Here is a 19,647-nt window from a genome sequence, read left to right as displayed (position 1 = left end):
TCCTTCTCATACTTGTCTTGCTCACTATCACTGTTGTCATTATCTGCCACTTAGAATAAATTCCTGTTCTACTGGCTATCTCTTACATCATCTCCTCCCCTCCGGGATGCCCCATGGACCTGTCACTTCCTCAGACAGCAGCCATGTGTAACAACCCACACCTCTGCTTCGCCCAACATGTTCAACAACCTCACCTTCACCCTATTCATTTCTTCCAAGTAAAAGACATCACTATGGGAACAAGAATGTGCCCTAACACCCCCCAGCGGCTCACTGGATATGTTTAAAGCTTGAAGGTGTTAGCATTATGCACCCCTGAATGCCTGCTTATAAAAACTGTGTAATTCTTCCCTGTGGAAAGAATAAATGGCAGCCTCGGAAAATCTAATTTTTGCTTTCAGAGCATCAGGAATGCAGCTTTTGAAACTTGTATGTACATTAATCCAGTGCATTAGTGATTTGACCAGTGACTTGACAATGGGGAAAAAAAAACATAATAGTTAAAACCCTGCAGAAATGGGACAGTAAAACAAAGATGTGTACAGTTATGCAAAGAAAAACATTTTCTTGAAATTACTTGGGAATGTGAGCCTGAGGCTTTCAAAGGCCTTCTGAAAATCCAAATATCCACTGACTATCCTTTGTCTATCCTAAAAACATAGGAAACCTACCACACAATACAGGCCCTTCGGCCCGCAAAGCTTTGCCAAACATGTCCTTAACTTAGAACTACCTAGGCTTTACCCATAGCCCTCTATTTTTCTAAACTCCACATAGCCATCCAGGTGTCTCTTAAAAGACCCTATTGTTTTGCCTCCACCACCACCGCCGGCAGCCCATTCCATGCACATCACTCTCTGCGTAAAATTAATAAAAACTTACCCCTGACATCTCCTCTGTACCTACTTCAAAGCACCTTAAGACTATGCCCTCCTGTGCTAACCATTTCAGTCCTGGGAAAAAGCCTCTGATTATCCGCATGATCAATGCCTCTCATTATCTTGAACACCTTGATCAGGTCACCTCTCATCCTCTGTCGATCCAAGGATATCCTGCCTGATATTTCTTCACATAATTCCAACAGATTAGTCAGGCAAAATTTCCCTTCAGGAAACCATGCTGACTTCAGCCTATTTTATCATGTACCTCTAAGTACCCTGAAGCCTCTTCCTTAATAATGGACTGCAACATCTTCAGAACCACTGAAAAGTTCAAAGCAAATTTAGTATCAAAGTGCATATATGTCACCATATACAACCGAGGTTCATTTTCACGGATCAGCATCTCAAAGATGCGGCCTAGATGACGAGTGCACTCTCAATGTGCTGAGGCTCTGCGGCCCTGGGAACAAACCAATTCCACGCCGGTGTCACCGACTGAAGAATTGCTGGACAAAATGGAATATCACAAACAGCGGATCAGCTGTCAGAGGCCTCTGTACTCAGATCACTCTCTTCCTCCCTCTCTCTTTTTCTCTCAGTGGGGAAGAGCTTGTTGCCGATTCTTAAGTCGAAGAACTTGGGGGAAGAAAAGCAACGCATCAGACTTTAAAGCCATAATCAGTGAGCTGTTTTATTTTTGTCTTGTTAGTCTCCCCACTCACTGTGTGACACCTCTCTGCCCCTTCATTAGGGGGAGAGAAAGAGAGAGCCTGTGGTCTGTCGAATTATTGAGTGAACAATTGTGAAGAAAGCACAACAGCGCCTTTACATCCTCAGGAGTCTGCAGAGATTCAGCATGTCATCAAAAACCTTGGCAAACTTCTATAGATGCGTGGTGGAAAACATGCTGACTGGCTGCATTATGGCCTGGTATGGGAACACAAAATGCCCTTGAGTAGAAAATCATACAAAAGGTAGTGGATTTGGCCCACTACATCACAGGTAAAACCCTCCCTACCATTGAGCACAGTTACATGAAATGTTACCATAGAAAAGCAGCTTCCATGATCAGAGAGGCTCACTACTCAGGCCATGCTCTTTTCTCGCTGATGCCATCAGGTAGAAGGTACAAGTACCTGAGGACTCACACCACCAGGTTCAAGTACAGTGACTACCCCTCAGCCATCAGGCTCTTGAACAAAAGAGAATCATATAATCGTTTAAGGACTCTTTTATCTTGTTATTTCATGCTCGTTATTTACTGCTATCTATTTAATACCTGCATTTGCACAGTTTCTTTACAGTTCCTGATGCTTACTTTATAGATCTTGTTTACAGTTTACTGTTCTATAGATTTGCTAAGTATGCCTGCAGAAGATTCTCAGGGTTGTATGTGGTGATATGCATGTGTTCTGATAATAAATTTTACTTTGAACTTTGAATGATTATTTTTTGTTGTACTGCTGACCATGTTCTTTCTTGGGGGCTTTGCTATTGCTTGCTTCGTGGGTGGTGGGTGCTGATACCTTATGCTGAAGTAGGGGTGGGTGGGGGGAAGGGGAGGGTCGATGCTTTGCTTGTACGTGGGAAGGGAGTTCTAACATTTTTACTGTCACTCATTCTTTGGGGCACCCTTCTATTTTCGTGGATGTCTGAGAAGAACAAGAATTTTGGGTTGTATATTCAATACATTCTCTGATATTAAATGGAACTATTGAACTATTTTCTTGTGGGCATTTGGAGGAGGAGCTTAGGAGGAGACAATGGTGCCTAACGGCGACTCCTTTGCTTGCATCTTCAGAAACAGCTCTATTTCATCTTTAATATCTCTATTTTTCTCTTTCAGGGTTCTTTTGAAGACCCTGACCTGGAGTTACACGCTGACTTTGTTTCCTTGCAGGAATGGGACCTGCACTCGGGGTTTCACAACTGTCCGTTATTCGATATGCCAAGGATGTAGTCAAAGAGATTAGCTCGCCTTCGGAGTTCCGGGATCTCGAGGCTCTGGAGGCGGGCGGACCGAAGGTTGGTGCCTCTGCAGGAATCCAATGTGTCAGGGGAGATGGAAGATCGAAAGCAGCTAGCTGCCTGCTGGCTGTGTGCCCAGAGACCTGAGTTCTTTGGACACAGAGCTCGGAAAAAGCGACGCAACGGACTTTTTACTTCATAAATCAGTGAGTCCCCTCTCACTGTGAAACAGAGATACCTCTTTCTCCCTTATTAAGAAGAGGGGGAAAGGGGGAGAGAGACAGACAGAGACAGAGACACACACTATGGTATGTCGAATACTGGGTGAACAAATAGTCTTTGGGGTACTGTGTCACTGATGATGTTTTGCTGCAGTGCTCGGTGGTAAGTGCTGATGCTTTTCGTTTTGCTGGTGGGGGAAGGGGATTTGTTGCTTTGCTGCTGTTTACGGGTGGGAGGGAGAGCTGGGGGGGGGGGCCTTGGCGTTCATTTAACTGTCATTCATTCTTTGGGGACATTCGTCTGTTTTTGTAGATGATTGCAAAGAAAAGGTATTTTAGGATGTGCATTGCATACATTTCTCTGACATTAAATGTACCTTTGAAAACCAATAACCATAATTGAATCAATGAATGAAAGGACACACCAATTAAGCGCACAACCTGTGTGCAAAAGACAACAAACTTTGCAAATACAAAAAGAAAGAAATAATAATAGATAAGCGAACAATAAATATTGAGAATTTGAGATGAAGAGTCCTTGAATGTGAGTCCACAGCTTGTGGGAACGTTGCAGTGATGGGGCAAGTGAAGTTGAGTAAAATCAGGCTAGCTGGCCTATAATTTATTTTCTTCTACCTCCCTCCCTTCTTAAAGAGTGGAGTGACATCTGCAACGTTCCAGTCCACTGGAACCATTCCAGAATCTAGTGACTCTTGAAAGATCATTACTAATGCCTCTACAATCTTTTCAGCAATCTCTTTCATAACACAGGGGTGTAATCCATCTGGCCCAGGTGACTTATCAATCTTCAGATCTGTCACCCTCCCAAACACCTTCTCCTTAGTAAAAGTAACTACACTCACTTCTGCTCTCTGACACTCTCAAAGTCCCAGCATAACTGCCACAGTTAAGATTGACGCAAAATACTTAAGTTTATTCACCATTTCTTTGTCCCGCATTACTACCTTTCCAGTGATCTGATATTCACTCTAACCTTGCTTTTACTCTCTATATATCTTAAAGAACTTTTGGTATCCTCTTTGATGTTATTAGCTAGCTTACCTTCATATTTCATTTTTTCTCTCCTTATGGCTTTTTTTAATTGCCTTATTTTGGTTTTTAAAACTTCCCAATCTTGTAACTTCCCACTTATTTTTGCGATATTATATATCCTCTCTTTTCCTTTTATGCTGTCTTTGACTAACTTCGTCATCCACACTTTAGAAAACTTCATCTTTGGGATTTATCTATCCAGCACCTTCCGAGTTATGCCCAGAAACTCCAGCTATTGTTATTCTGCTATCATCCCAGCTTTATCTTTACCTTAAGGTCTCAAATCAGTCTAGTTTATTACACAACACCCAATCCCATTTGCCTTCCCACTAGTGGAATCAAGCACAAGCTGCTCTAAAATGCCATCTCCTAGGCATTCTACAAATTAGCTCTCTTAGGATCCAGCACCAACCTGATCTACCTTAAACTACCTGCATATTGAAATCCCCCATGACGATTGTAACATTGTCCTTATTACATTCCTTTTCTAATTCCCATTGTAATTAATATCCCATATACTTGCTACTGTTCAGAGGTCTGTATGTAACTACCATCAGGGTCTTTTTACCCTTAGTTTCTCAACTCTCCCCACAGGGATTCTACATCTTCCTATCCTATTTCACCTCTTTCTAAGCATTTGATTTCATTTTTTACCCACAGAGCCACTCCACCTGGTCTGTCTGACCTTTTGACACTTGGATGTTAAGCTCCCAAAAATAATACTCTTTCTGCCATGACTCAGTGATGCCCACAATATTATACTGCCAATCTCTAACTATGCTACAAGATCATCCACCTCAAAGTGTATATTGTGTGCATTCCAATATAATACCTTCAGTCCTATATTCATCACCCTTTGCAATTCTGCCCCCATGTTACATCTCAACTCATCCCATTCACAACATACAATCCAACCTCAACCCTAAAACTTCAGTTCTTATAACCTCTGCCAAATTGGCTTAAATCAACCCCAACAGCTCTAGCAAAACTGCCTGCAAGGATATTGGTCCTATATGGGTTCAGGTGTAATCCATCCTTTTTGCACAGGTTACCCCTTCCCCAGAAGGGATCAGTGATCCAGAAATCTAAACCTCTGAGCCTGCACCAGTTCCTCAGGCACTCATTCATCAGTACTATCCTCCTATTCCTGTCCTGACTAGCACATTGCATTGGGACTTCTGATTACTTGACTTCTGGCCAAAATGACACCTGCTCCTTCGGTCAACATCTTCTGGATAGATCGTGGAACTGTATTTTTCACTTCTTTTATGTCTTTCACCTTTGTTTTTCATCTTGAATGTGATTCTGGAACTGGTGGAGCCTGTGATTTGCAATTTGGAGATTGTTTGGCTGTTTCAGCATTCTGCTATCTCTGAGGGAACTCCAGCAGATAGATGCAGCTCGCTGAAACCTCGTGGCGGGAAGGCTGCAAGCTGATTATCAAATCCATTTCGCCAATTAAAGCTTCCAATGTTCAATGATTAAAGCAATGAGGGACATTGAAATGCTAGGTGCCTGCCTTTTTATCTCCACCCCCTGCAGTATCCAAAAGGGTATACTTGATCTGAGGAGAATGCCAGAGGGTTACCCTGCACTGACTGCTTTCTCCCCTTACTTCTCCTGGTGGTCATCCATCTACCATCTGAAGCCTGCACTCTGGGTGTGACCACCTCAGTAAATGTCTCATCTATGAGGATTTTAGCCTCCTGGATGGTCATGAGTCCATCCAGCTCCAGCTCCAGTTCCTTGATCATGTCAATTAGGAACTGAAGTTGGGTGCACTTCCTGCAGATGTAGTCATGAGGAAGACCATTAGGTACCCTGCAATCCTACATCTTACAGGAAGAACATTACTGCCATCCTGCCTACACTGGCTATACTTTTGGCTCTACTTCTTGAGCTTAATTTCCACAATCAACTAAGTTATTCCAAATGCCTCAGCACGTTGAACGTGCATCTGTTCTCGCTGGTGTATGTTGAGCCAAAGCCTGACCACTCTAACACAGGCCCGCTCACACAATAGCCACTCTACTTACACCTCGTTTCTTTTTATTGGCTCAAATAAGACTCATTCCAGTTGAGATTTGCTGTTTTCAAATGGCTCCTGCCCTGCAAGATGTTAAAGCAATGGTGAAAGCAAACCAAAGAGCCACAGCAGCCAACATGATCCCTTTGAATGCAAAACTTCCTCTTCTGGCAAATTGGAAAATAGGTTTATTTCAATTCTGATCCACCAGCACAGAAAACCAAATTAAACACCTCTACCCAGAGGAAGGCCAGATGCATTGGCTTGTCTAAATATTGTGTGGTTCCACAACACAGTTTGAAAATCAGTTTGTAAATCTTAAATCACAAAACAGTAGTTAGCCAATTCAAAGATAGACATATCACATCAATAGCGTTATGTTCAGAGTCTAAAAATTGTTACATCCTAATTGACTTCGATTTCTCCTGCTGTAACAAAATTAATAGTTGACAAAATTCTGAAACATAGCCAAACTGAACCAGAAATAAAAACAGAAAATCTCAAGCCCTGGTATTTTGAAAGCTCTGTTCCAGTTCAACTTGGACTCTTAACTCCTGTCCCTGTAGTTCATATTATGTCTATTGTTTCTTCCTGATTTTGAGAATCCGCTTTAATTTTGCCTCAAAAGCCCAATCATTCTTCTACCTGATCTATATCTCAATCCAGCCTTTCTGGATTCAGACTTACTCTTTAAATTTAAGGTGGAGCTTAGGAGGGATAATGGTGCCCAACGACGACTCCATTGTTTACATCTTCGGAAACAGCACTATTTCTACCTTTAATATCTTTATTTTTCCCTTTCAGGGTTCTTTTGAAGACCCTGACCCGAAGCTACATGCAGCTTTGGTTCTTTGCAGGAATGGGACCCGTTCTTGGCGTTCCATGACTGGCCATTATTCGACATGCCAACGGTTTGGCCTGAGAATTATGATTGTGCTTGGAAGCCTATGATCTCAGGGCTCTGGACATGGGCAGATCAAGGGTCGGTGTCGAGGCAGGAGACCCATGTGTCATCGGGGAGGCCAGATGATCTTTCGCTGTGGGCCTGAAGACCCAAGGTCTTTGCGATCTTCGGACGCAGAGCTTGAAAAAAGTGACAAAATGGTCTTTTAACATCGTAAACCAGCAGAATGTTGTTATGTCTCCCGCTCGCTGTGAAAATGGGGGACACCACCCTCTCTCTTGCCAGGGAGAGAGAGAACCCATGGTTTGTCGAATTTTGGATGAAATGCGAAGCTTTTGGGGTAACTCTGGCCTGTGTCTTTGCTATTGCTTAGCACACACTTGGACTCAGTGATGGTACCGATATGCGTTTTTTTTTGCTGGATGAGGACTTTGGGGTTCTCACGTTAAACTGTCGTTCATTCTTTGGGGCACTTCTCTGTTTTTGTGGATGTCTGTGAAGAAAAAGCATTTCAGGATGTATATTGTATACATCTCTCTGACATTAAATTTGACCTTTGAACCTTTGAAATTTATGGGCTGTGTTTGTGAACGGATTCACCAACTTGGATATTTGTCCTAACCACTTTATCTAAAAATGAAATTGCTTTTCTCTTCCTCTCTCTGCACTATAGTTTCCCTGACACCATCGTCCACTGCCAAGTTTACAAACTATCCATGATAAATTGGAGTTTTAGCTAAACCCATCCCGTTTCTTGCATATTTATCTTTGCTACTACAGGTGTCTCCCACTTTACGAAAGTTTGCTTTACGCCACTTCGCTTTTACGAAAGACCTACATCTGTTTTCGCTAACCAAAAGAAATCTGAAGAGGATTTTCACTTTTATGAAAAAAAAACACTTGCTTTAAACTTGTGTTTACCCCATGAAAGACTACCATGACCGTGAAGCCTTGCGCGGGCAGGTGTGTACGTATGTGTGTATGTGCCAATATTTTTCTACAGATCTGCTTTGGCTAAATCTTTCTGATTCTGATAAGTGAAGTTACACTGCACATACATTATTTCTACTTTATATAGGCTGTGTATTTATCATATCATTCCTGTTTTTACTATATGTTAGAGTTATTTTAGGTTTTATGTGCTATTTGGTATGATTTGTTAGGTTATTTTTTGGGTCTGGGAATGCTCAAAAATTTTTTCCATATAAATTCATGGTAATTGCTTCTTCGCTTTACGACATTTCGGCTTACAGAAGTTTTCATAGGAACGCTCTACTTTCGAATAGCAGGGGAAACCTGTATACATTGCCCCTAAACCTTAAACACAAGAGATTCTGTGGTTACTGGAAATCTAGAGTGACAAAATGCTGGAGAAACTCAGCGGGTCAGGTAGCATCTATGGAAATGAATAAACAGTTGATATTTCAGGTCAAAGCCCTTCTTCAGGACTGGAAAGGAAGGGGGTACATGGTAGAATAAAAGGTTGAGGAGAGGGAAAGAGGACTAGCTAGATGATATGTGTGAAGAGTCGGCGGACGACTGTGGGGGAGCAGTGAGACAGGGCTTCACTTAATTCCTGTCAAAGAAAGATTTAAAGTTCTTTAGGGTGGGTATCCCTCGAAAAGCCCATCAAAGAGATTTCCCTGACAAGTTTTCCACCAGCCCCCAATACTGAGAGAGCCTGTCCCACTATCTTTCTTTCCTATGATTCCTCTGCTGCTTGTTTGTTAATATTTAAAAATCCCATCCCAATTGTTCTCTTGCTAGCTAGGATATTTGTTCATATTGAAATAATGGTCCCAAAATATTAAGCGGGGCTGTCACTATAATTTCTTGTTGCATGAAATAATTTTTCCTCAAAAAGTACTGCTGGAGCTGTCACAGACAAGAAAGGTATAATCCTCTAGGACAACACTTCATCCCCATTTGGAAATCTGATAATGTATCAGAGCAATTATAGAGACAGGAGTTCTACTGGGAAAAGCCCCTTTGCCCCAACTCATCCATGCTAACCAAGGTGCCTACCCCAGCTAGCCCCATTTGCTTGCAATTGGCCTATTTCCTTCCAAGCATTTCCTGTCCATTTATTAATCTAAATGAGTTTTAAAGATTGTAAATGTACCCGCCTCAGACAGTTCCTCCAACAGACGATCCTATATACACAACACTCTGTGTGAGGAAATTACTTGTCAAGTCCCTCAAATTCTTCCCATCTCTCCTTAAACTTATGGTCACTAATTTTAGACCCTTCTCCCCTGGGAAATAGACAGTGGCCAGTCACCTTATTTGTGACACTCATAATTTTATGTACCTTATTAAGATCACTCCCTCAGCCTTCTATACGTGAGGCACAAAAGGCCCCAAACTATCCAGCCTTTCTATAATTGAAGCCCTCCAGTTCCAATAACATCCTTGTGAATCTTCTCTACACTCTCTCCAGCTTAATTACACCTTTTTTCTACAGATCACAGCATCAGAACTACACACAATTCTCCAAATGTAGAATAAATTAGTAAAAATTAAAAATCAACTATACACTTTAACAGCCGTGTCTTTGTTCATTTTTATAGCGCGTAAAGAAACCTTACTTTAAAATACAGTATTTTTCCAATCTGCTCAGAAAACAAGAAAAATCGTCAATGACTTACTGAAAAGGAAAGCCTTTGGAAATGTACGACTATACATACAGTACTGTGCAAAAGGCTTAGGCACATATATATATATAGCTAGGGTGCCTAAGACTTTTGCATAGTGCTGCATTTGTCAATGTGGAATGGAGAGCAAGTCTGCAAATCTGGCAGGAGCAGAGGATGTTGGGAATGGTGAGAGTGGAACACTGTGGGGGGGGGGGGGGTTGTGGGACAGGTGGGAGATTAGTGCCAGTGGCAGGTTGGCACAGACCCAGGCACCCAGCCCTAAGATACATGCAGGGTAACTTGTTTCCAATCAACTGGTTTATTGATCATTACAGAATGTCTCTCTGGTGTTTCCCGCTTTCTCTCCCCTCTCCCTTCCCCTTTTCCCAATCATGATTCCCCTCTCCCTGCCTCCTTCCCACTCTCAGCTCTCACTCCACAATAGATACCCATCACTCACATGTCAGGAAATTTGTTGTCTTTTGTAGCAGTACAGTGCAATACATAATATTATTACAGTACTGTGCAAATCTTGGTCTCTCTCTCTCTCTCTCTCTCTCTCTATATATATATATATATATATATATATACACACACACACACACACACACACATATATATAAAGACAAGACATGTTGTAAATGCACAGCACGTGTCTCAATATCTGTAATAAACAAAATCTGGGGGAACATCTCAGATGCAGACTCTATTAGAACACCAAATTTTTTTTCAAGTGTGACATAGCTCTCAGGTAATCAAAGTTTCATCAACTTATCTATAAACAGGATGGTGAACTCTTCAGAGAACAATGAGTTGGAAATAATTTTAAAAGCCTGTTTCCCACTCCAATTAAATGTGATCACTGTACTCACAGCTGTCTGAGTATATGGAAGGAAACGTTATTTTGCTCCAGCCATGGTCCCTTATCCCACTTCAAGATGCTGATGTCTTCCATGACCTGTAATTACAGCAGTAGTACTAGTCAGATGCAGCATGGTAGCTTCATGGAACATGGAGAAAAATAGCAAGAATATTCTTATTAGAGGAGGGAGCTTCAGTTGGAAGGCTATGTCTGGTGCTAACAAAACACAAGCTCAACCACTGCTACAATGCATCAGCTTCGGCGCAGGAACAATTTGTACTTACGCAGCATCAGCAGTAGAGGCTCACAGGTTCAAGCAGTTAGTGTGCCCTAGCCATAAGTCAACCAACATCAGGAAAAGGAACACCTTGCCATTCATCACTGCAATTAGTGGGATTTTACTGTACATACATTAGAGTATACAACGCTGACGTAGGCCCTTCGGCCCACTATGCTTGTGCCAACCATAATGCCAATCTAACCAATCCCATCTATTTGCACAAGGTCTGTTGTTCCTTTCCATGCTTAATTATGTGCCAGTTTAAATGCCATTTAAACATTGCTATTGTTTCAGCTTCCACCTTCTCTCCTGACAGGGCATACTAAACAACGATCACTGTGTAAAAAAACTTGCCTCTAAACTCCTCCCCATGACACACCTAAAAGCATTACCCTCAAGTCTTTTACTCAGGGCGGAAATGTCAAATATCTGTGCCTCTCATAATTTTATATACATCAGATCACCCCTCAGTTTTTGACACGCCAGTGAAAACAATCCAGGCTTGTCCAATTGCTCCTTATTGTTAATGTTCTCTAATCCAGGCGACATCCTTTTCTGCACCCTTTTCTAAAGCTTCCACATCCTTCCTGTGATGTGGTGAACAGAACTGCATGTAATACCCCAAATGTGGCTTAGCCAAAGTTTCTCAGATGAAAATTCTGACTTGTACATCTCCCACTCATGCAAAGAATAATGCACAAAATCTCTCCAAGCTTGCCACTTTTTAAAAAACAGTCAATCCTTGGTCTGAGCTACTCTATTAGAAATGACATAGCATCATGGCTTAGCACTGTAACTTACCATCAAAAGACTTGCTCAATATATGCATCCAATGAAAGCAACAAACAAAGCAACTAATCCAATGAGTGCCACTGTAGACTCTGAGTTGAGTTGCAGGTTCATTTACAAGTCTCACAAACACAAGAAAATCTGTAGATGCTGGAAATCCAAAGCAACACACACAAAATGCTGGAGGAACTCAGCAGGTCAGGCGGCATCTTATTGATCGGTGATTGTTGATTGGCATTAATAAGCCCTGATTCAAGGACACTGTACTCTCCATTTAACAGTACTACTTACTAGTTAAACACACTGAACACAGAGGTTCTTCAACTGCAGTTTTAGAATTTCAAAACAAAGTTTAATGTCCAAGTATAACCACAAGATACAATATTCTTCAAGAATAAACCAATTCAATAGTCTTGTCTCTACTGCTTCACATTACATTCGAAATCAGCTCACTAAATGGGTTGGCACAACATCGAGGGCTGAAGGGCCTGTACTGTGCTGTAGTATTCTAGTGTAAATATTTAAACAAGATGGGAGATCACTATTCTGTAAAAGAACTTGTTTAATTGTAAAGTTTCTATGGTGGTCCAAAGATGGGGTTGAAAGGAGGAGAACAAAAGTGTTCACTAACAGCCTGCAGATGATATCCGAGCTGGCTACTACCCTAAACAATGAAGTAAAGCACTTGAGATCATGCAATCCATGGCCTGGCTCTGCTTAAAAGTGCATCTGTCAACGCACTGGATTGAGAATGGAAACTATGATATCTGCACTGCACTTAACACACAAACCACCATGGTGCAGAGAAATTAAATTTGAGATCTGTATGGTGGGACAGAAAGAAACTATCTTTAAATGCCTGAAGGGCAACTCTATCCAAGCTAACCCAGAGCAAAACACAGTACAGTTAGAAGTAGCCCACTGAAACTAAGAAATAAAACTGTGTTACCTGGATGTTTAATATTATAACAGACTATTAAGGTCACTGCTGTTCAAAGTAGTTTCAATAAGGGAACTCAATAGCATAAAAAATTTAAAAACTTACATTTTAAGAGTAGATGTTGTGGTGATGAACAATGAATAATTTGAGAAATATGAATGTGCATTTCATTTTCATATCTGGATCCTGGATTCAAATCCCTGGTATGATTAAATTTCCTATTTCTACAATTGCAAAGGTTGATCACAAACGAGCTTAGTCAATTTTGGCAAAGATTTTGAAATCGGGCTCCAACTCCAGAACTGAAGCACAACTGACGGCTTCATTTGTAGAGTTTATTCTTGGGCTGGCAAGAGAGATAGCAGCATCATAATCATGAAGCAGAAGGCTCCCCTGTGAGACTGAGATTAAGCTCTGTAGCTCAGGGGCCTTTACTCTGCACCTGGACTGTGCTAGAATGAACAAGTGGCTAGATGCCAGCCAGTACTAAAATTAAAACAATAGAAAAATGACAAAAAATGAAAAATACAAAATAAAATTTATCTTAAAAACCTCACTGGTAAGGATACCTTAAATTACAACAGGGTTTCTCTTGTTACAGTTCAAAATACAAAGCACTCACGACCATAATTGCACAATCAACTTAATACTGTTGAAGTAATATATCCTTAATTGTTTGGGAAAGAGGTCAAAAAGTATATAGGGTGGACCATTTCCTTTGTATTCTGGTAATAAATTTAATACTTTAACTTTTATGTATGGGTTTTAGCAATGTCAAATTCACTTAAAATTAAGCAAACAGGACTTAGGTAAGCTTTTCAACTCATTTATTCTGGCAGGGAATGCTTTTGGCATTGTAATGTATACTGCTGAAGTTGCTTCTTGGAGAGAAAGCAACTTACAGATCAAACAAGCTGAATGACTTTGCCTAGTGCAGTTTTTTTTATCTTAAGTGAAATAAATCAAGATGAAATATAGATCTTAATAGCTTTCATACTGGAATTAAAAAAACGATGTCAACTTGGATTTGTTGAAGTAAGTAACAAACACTTAAAATGGAAATTTTTGCAAAACAATGCTTCCAAATTTTAGCTCTCCAAAGTGAATGAGTATAACAATAAAATTGTTTTGAGTAAAACTTATTGAAATACAAACATTTTGTACTTGAAATGGGGTATGTACACATTTTCAAAATAGTTGGCCTTACTGAAAACAATTTACGAAGTTTTATTTTTGGCATATGTCAGTGATCACCAAAAACCACAAGCCTAATGCCACCAAGAAAAAAAAACTGTTTTTGTATTTCATCATTACAACTTTTCTTACCAAACACAGTGGTAGAGAAAGAAGGATTTATGCTTTTAGATAATACAGAAACAACTGTTTGCAGAGTCTCTATTGACAATTACCAATGTCAAAAAATAGAATTAAAATTATTTGGTTTTACATTTGAAATGATAGTACCTCAATCAAAATATTATCACTTGGTTTATTAAAGAAAAAGTAGAAGTCTGATGGCCTGTTTTTGACAGTGGGCAAAATAAAATTGTTAGAATCGTAGAGCGCTGTAGTACAGAAACAGGCTCTTCAGCCCATTCACTGCCAAACTGTTATTCTGCGTAGTCCCATTGACCCGTGCTTGGAACATAGCCCTCCATACACCTCCCATCCATGTACTTAGCCAAACTTCTCTAAAATGTTGCAATCAAACCTGCATCCACTACTTCTGCTGACAACTCGTTCCACTCATATCACCCTCTGAGAGAAGATGGTACTCAAGTTTCCCCTAAATATTTCACACTTAACCACATGGAATAACCTTTCAAATGGGCTGTCGACGTTTTGGGCCGAGACCCTTCGTCAGGACTAACTGAAAGGAAAGATACTAAGAGATTTTGAAGTAGTGGGGGGAGGGGGAAATGCGAAATGATAGAAGACCGGAGGGGGTGGGATGAAGCTAAGAGCTGGAAAGGTGATTGGTGAAAGTGACACAGAGCTGGAGAAGGGAAAGGATCATGGGACGGGAGGCCTAGGGAGAAAGAAAGGGGGAGGGGAGCACCAGAGTGAGATGGGGAACAGGCAAACAACTAAATATGTCACGGATGGGGTAAGAAGGGGAGGAGGGGCATTAACGGAAGTTAGGGAAGTCAATGTTCATGCCATCAGGTTGGAGGCTACCCAGCTGGTATATAAAGTGTTGTTCCTCCAACCTGAGTTTGGATTCATTTTGACAATCGAGGAGGCCATCTATCCTCCAACCTGATGGCATGAACATTGACTTCTCTAACTTCCGTTAATGCCCCTCCTCCCCTTCTTACCCCATCCCTGACATATTTAGTTGTGTGCCTGTTCTCCATCTCCCTCTGGTGCTCCCCACCCTCCTTTCTTTCTCCTGAGGCCTCCCATCCTATGATCCTTTCCCTTCTCCAGCTCTGTATCACTTTTGCCAATCACCTTTCCAGCTCTTAGCTTCATCCCACCCCCTCCGGTCTTCTCCTATCATTTCGCATTTCCCCCTCCCCCCCACTACTTTCAAATCTCTTACTACTTTTCCTTTCAGTTAGTCCTGACGAAGGGTGTCAGCCCGAAACACTGACAGCGCTTCTCCCTATAGATGCTGCCTGGCCTGCTGTGTTCCAATTTTATTTGTGTTGTTGTTTGAATTTCCAGCATCCGCAGATTTCCTCGTGTTTAACCTTTCAAATAATCATTCTGCCCTTCACATGCCCATTATATCTGCCCCTTTTGCCACTTTAACGATGATCTTCCGGAATGCCAATTGCTGCATTGTGTTTAATAAAAACTTACTAGCAAAAGTTCAGATTTTCAAATGTAATGATTGCATGATAGATTTCATCACAGCTGCATAAGACTTGGCACATGAATAACAATGTAGTTACTGTCCATCATGCCACTGGAGTTTAGGACAGTGTTAAAGGTCTTTCATCTCTGACTGTACATGGCCATCTTCTCTACTGTGCCCCAGGTGTGGTTCAGGGTCCTCATTTATGCTTCTATGGTATGGTGCTAAGATGTCTTTGGTCTCTCACTTTTCCTCTGCCCTTCAGGGGTCCAGTGAAGTGTTATCTGATGGGGTTGGCCTCTCTTGTCATCACATGCCCAATCCATCTCCAATGTTTCCTCATGATGACTGTGACCATGTTCTCTTGATGACACTGAAGGAGTAGGGCTTGGTTGGAGATCTTTCTTAGCCAGAAAATACGGAGCACCTTCTGGAGGCTCATGGTGTGGAATAACAACAGCTTGGCAAGGTCATTCTCTGTTATGTGCCAACATTCTGGCCCGTACAAGAGTATGGACAGAACACGGCCCTGGTATAACTTCTCCTTGGTATGGATACTATACTTAGTTAATCCCCATATGTTGCTCATTGATCTGAAATGTTTCCAGCTTTGCTGAGACTGCACTAGATATCGTTCTTAGCCCCACCATTCTGCTGAATGATGCCACCCAAGTAGGTGAATCTGTCAGTGCTGGGCAAGTCAATGCCACATGTCTTGATGGGAGGAGGAGACTCTACTTTGAGGTCATAGTCTCAGTCTTTCTCTGGCTGAGGCCAACCTGTCCATCAAAGATACCCAGGTGTTGAGTTTACTCTTGCATGTGCTGGTATGTATGTGATAGTAATGTGAGGTCATCCACAAAGTCACGGTCTTCTAAAGTCAAGAATAGAGTCCACCTAAAGCCTCCCTGCTCATCTTTTGGTATTGGCCTCGAATCCCAGTCAATTACCAGGTTAAACATTATTGCCGACATCATACAGTCTTGCCTGACCCCTGTCTTGACTTCAAAGCTCAAGCTGTGCAGGTGAAATTAGCATAGAAACTCTGGATAAGCTAAATAATTTTGGAAGGATAGCACATGATCTGAGAATTTGCCAAAGTTTCTCCATGTGGCTGTTATCAAAAGCCTTTTCAAAGTCCATGAAATTCACATACAGTTGTCTCTACGTAATATGGGGTCTAGACAACACAGCCTGGTTCCTCCTGAAGCCAGCCTGCTCTTTCCTCAAGCACACATCAACAGTAACTGTAATTCATTGGACAATGACCTTGGTGAGGGCACTGATAGAAGTGTGAAGCCACGTCAGTTGTTGCAATCAAGTTAGTACTCCTTTCTTGGGGATTTTAACAAAGCTTCCCTTTGTCCAGTTCTTGAGTACTTGCCCCCATTCAAAAGTAGTTGCAAGGTGACTGCTGCCACTTTTGGTTCAGCTTCGAACAGTTCGCCATTTAACTTGTCACGTCCTGGAGCTTCGCTGTTCTTTAATGATTTAATCACAGCACCAATCTCTTCTTTCTTGGGTGGATTTGAGTTGATGTCAAGATCCTCTACTGCCTCTTGTATGCCAGGTTCTTCTTCTGGTGGTGGTCTATTCTGTGATTTTCTGAAATACTCTGTTCATTGTACTTGCTCTTTCTCAGTTGTCAAAAGCAAGCAGTTCTTATTTCTCACAGGACACTCTATCTGACCTGGAACGTTCCGCATACGAATTTTGAAATCTTGTATATATTTCCCTGATCACCTCAACCGGCTGCTGCTTTGGCCTCCTCTGCAAGGACTTCCATGTAGACTCTCTTACCCTTCCTTACAAGTCTCTTCACTTTCTTGTTAGCTTCAGTGTATGCTAGATGAAGTTTTCGCCTTTATTTATATTGATTATACATCTAACATTTTCGTCTCAATTTTCTGTATTTTTTCTAACGCTGTCCATGCTACCTGCTGTATCCATTCTTTGTTCTTCTTTCCAGCTTCGTATCTTAGACAAGCCTCACTGCTCTCTTTGAAGACTAAGGCAATCTGGTTCCACGTTGTGTTGATCTTGTCTACTGACACATTCTCAAGGTCTTGCAAAGCCTGGAATCTGTTCTCAAGCTGAATGCTGAAGGCAGATCTCACATTAGCATCCTTGAGCTTTTCAACATTAAAACGTTTTTGTACATGTGTTCTGGTCCCAGTGCTTCTCAGCCTGAGTTTCATCACTGCTATCATCCTGTGTCTGCTGCTCTCTTCACCTTTACAACCTGCAAGGATTGGCTCCACATACCATTGATCACTTAATGGTGAATCTGGCTCTCGTCGTATCCATTGGGTGAGCACCATGTCAATTTGTGGATTTCATGGTGAGGAAAGTAGGTCCCTCCTTTGACCATGGCACAGAACTTCACCAGTCTTTCACCACTGTTATTCATTGTTCAACATCTGCACCTGCACTTTGGCAAAACAGCTAGGAACCAGGTGCTGCAAGGCTGCCCAGGCGTTTGGTTTTGCCTGGGTGACGTCATTGTTACCAGTGAGGATCAGCCCCAAAAATCTCAAAACAATGTTCTAAAGATTTGAAGATTACAGGCTAACGCAACAAGTGTGAATTATTTCAAGCAAGCATCAATTTCTGTGGGGTCACAATACTGATGGCACAGGGATTGCACACGAGCGCTGAGAAAATTCAAAATTCAGACAAGGCCAAAGGACGAGTCACGGCTGAGATCCTCTGTAGGATTTGTCAATTACTATAGTAGTTTACTGGCAAACCTGGCTGCTGTGCTCTACCGCTTGAATTCACTTCTAAGAATCAGGAAGAAATGGCAGAGTGAAGTAGCTTTCCAAAAGACAAAGGAAAGGGTGACATCAGGCACTGTACTGACACATTAGGAAGCACGTCGCCCTTTATGCTTCACCTTATAATATAGCTGCAATCACATCCCATGTTAAGAGTTATGGAAGGGAACACACAATAGCCTTTGCATCACATTCCCTTATTGCTCCAGAGAAGAAAGTATGAACAGATTGCCAGAAAGGCATTCAGTCTGGTCTGGGGTTTAAAATGTTTCAATCAGTACTCTTATTGGAAAGAGTTTATCCTTATTACTGACCATCAACCACTGGCATCCATTTTCAGTACACAGAAAGGTGCACCACTAACAGCAGCAGCACGAATGCAGAGATGAGCTCTGTTTCTTGGAGATGACAATTACAAGATCAAATTCAAGAGGACAACTAATTATGGAAAGTCTGATAGATTGGCCCGTTAACCCTTGGAAAAGGAAACACCTGAAAAATTTACCGAAGAGGACATTGTGCTTGATGTATTCTCCCCAGTGCAAATCACAGGGCTCACTATTACGATATAGATTATTCAGAGGGAGAGCTGAAAAGCCCTCACATAGACTCAGGTGTACAAGGTCACTCAAAGTGGCTGGAACGTTCAGCTAAAAATTCAGATCCCCCATTTTTACCAGCACTGGGACGAACTTGCCCTTGACAGGGTTGCCTTATGTGGGGATTGAAAATTGTTGTTACATCCAAACTGAGAGCTGAAATGCTGGAGGAGCTACATGTCGGTCACCTAGGCATGGTCAAAATGAAAGCATTCACTCGAAGCTTTGGCTAGTGGCTTGCGGTAAATCAGTGGATTGAGCAGCTTGCCATGCACTGTTCGAGATGCCAACATGTCCAGAAGAAAAGTTTTCAGACCTATCAGAACCACTTCCTGCAGGCCCAGAGTCAACTCCTACAACCACCAAGGAAGAGGCCTCAGTACCTAAGATCTGGGGCACTGCACGGGATCAGAATAAGCTTGTGCTGTCTTTACGACAGTTATTTAGTTTATAATATTTCCGCTTAGTAATTCATTCGATAGTATTTTCTAGTTAGAATTAGAAGTGTTTAAAGTATATTCATTGCATGTAAAATATATCGGCATGCGATGACGTCACATCCGGTTTCGCCGCGTCTTGTGGGAAAATACCGGTTTGAAATTAGCGCGAGGGTGGGGGCTCACCACGAGGCAGACCCGAGCAGAAGTTGTTTTGCAGGCATGAGAAATCACAGTGAGAGCAATGCTGTAAGTTAATAGATAATCGATATATTGAACTAAGATGTTAATGCCGATCCTATTAGAAGTAACGACGGTAGATAATGTTTATGCTTTCGTTAGTTAAAGAGTCGCGGATAGTTTGCATGGAAGTGTATTTAAAGTAGTCAATGGAGCAGGTAAACTCTCCCTGTATACTGCACCTTAGTGTAATGTAGTTATAGTCACCTTTGCAAGTATTTATACTTGAAA

At 41.6% G+C, this 19,647-nt stretch overlaps 1 protein-coding gene across 1 annotated transcript in view; it reads right to left on the bottom strand.

Moving 5' to 3' along the window:
- Positions 1-19,647, bottom strand: part of ndufa10 (NADH:ubiquinone oxidoreductase subunit A10) — a 90,611-nt gene that overhangs the window by 15,554 nt on the left and 55,410 nt on the right. The window contains exon 8 of the mRNA XM_059967104.1: positions 10,562-10,647. Coding sequence (XP_059823087.1) covers positions 10,562-10,647 — 86 coding nt within the window. The remainder of the gene's footprint in view (positions 1-10,561; positions 10,648-19,647) is intronic.

Source organism: Hypanus sabinus, chromosome 4, assembly GCF_030144855.1.
Source record: "Hypanus sabinus isolate sHypSab1 chromosome 4, sHypSab1.hap1, whole genome shotgun sequence".
In the NCBI taxonomy this organism is placed as follows: Eukaryota; Metazoa; Chordata; class Chondrichthyes; order Myliobatiformes; family Dasyatidae; genus Hypanus; species Hypanus sabinus.
Note: the sequence above shows the minus strand (reverse complement) of the source record. Positions and strands in the feature narration are given on the sequence as shown.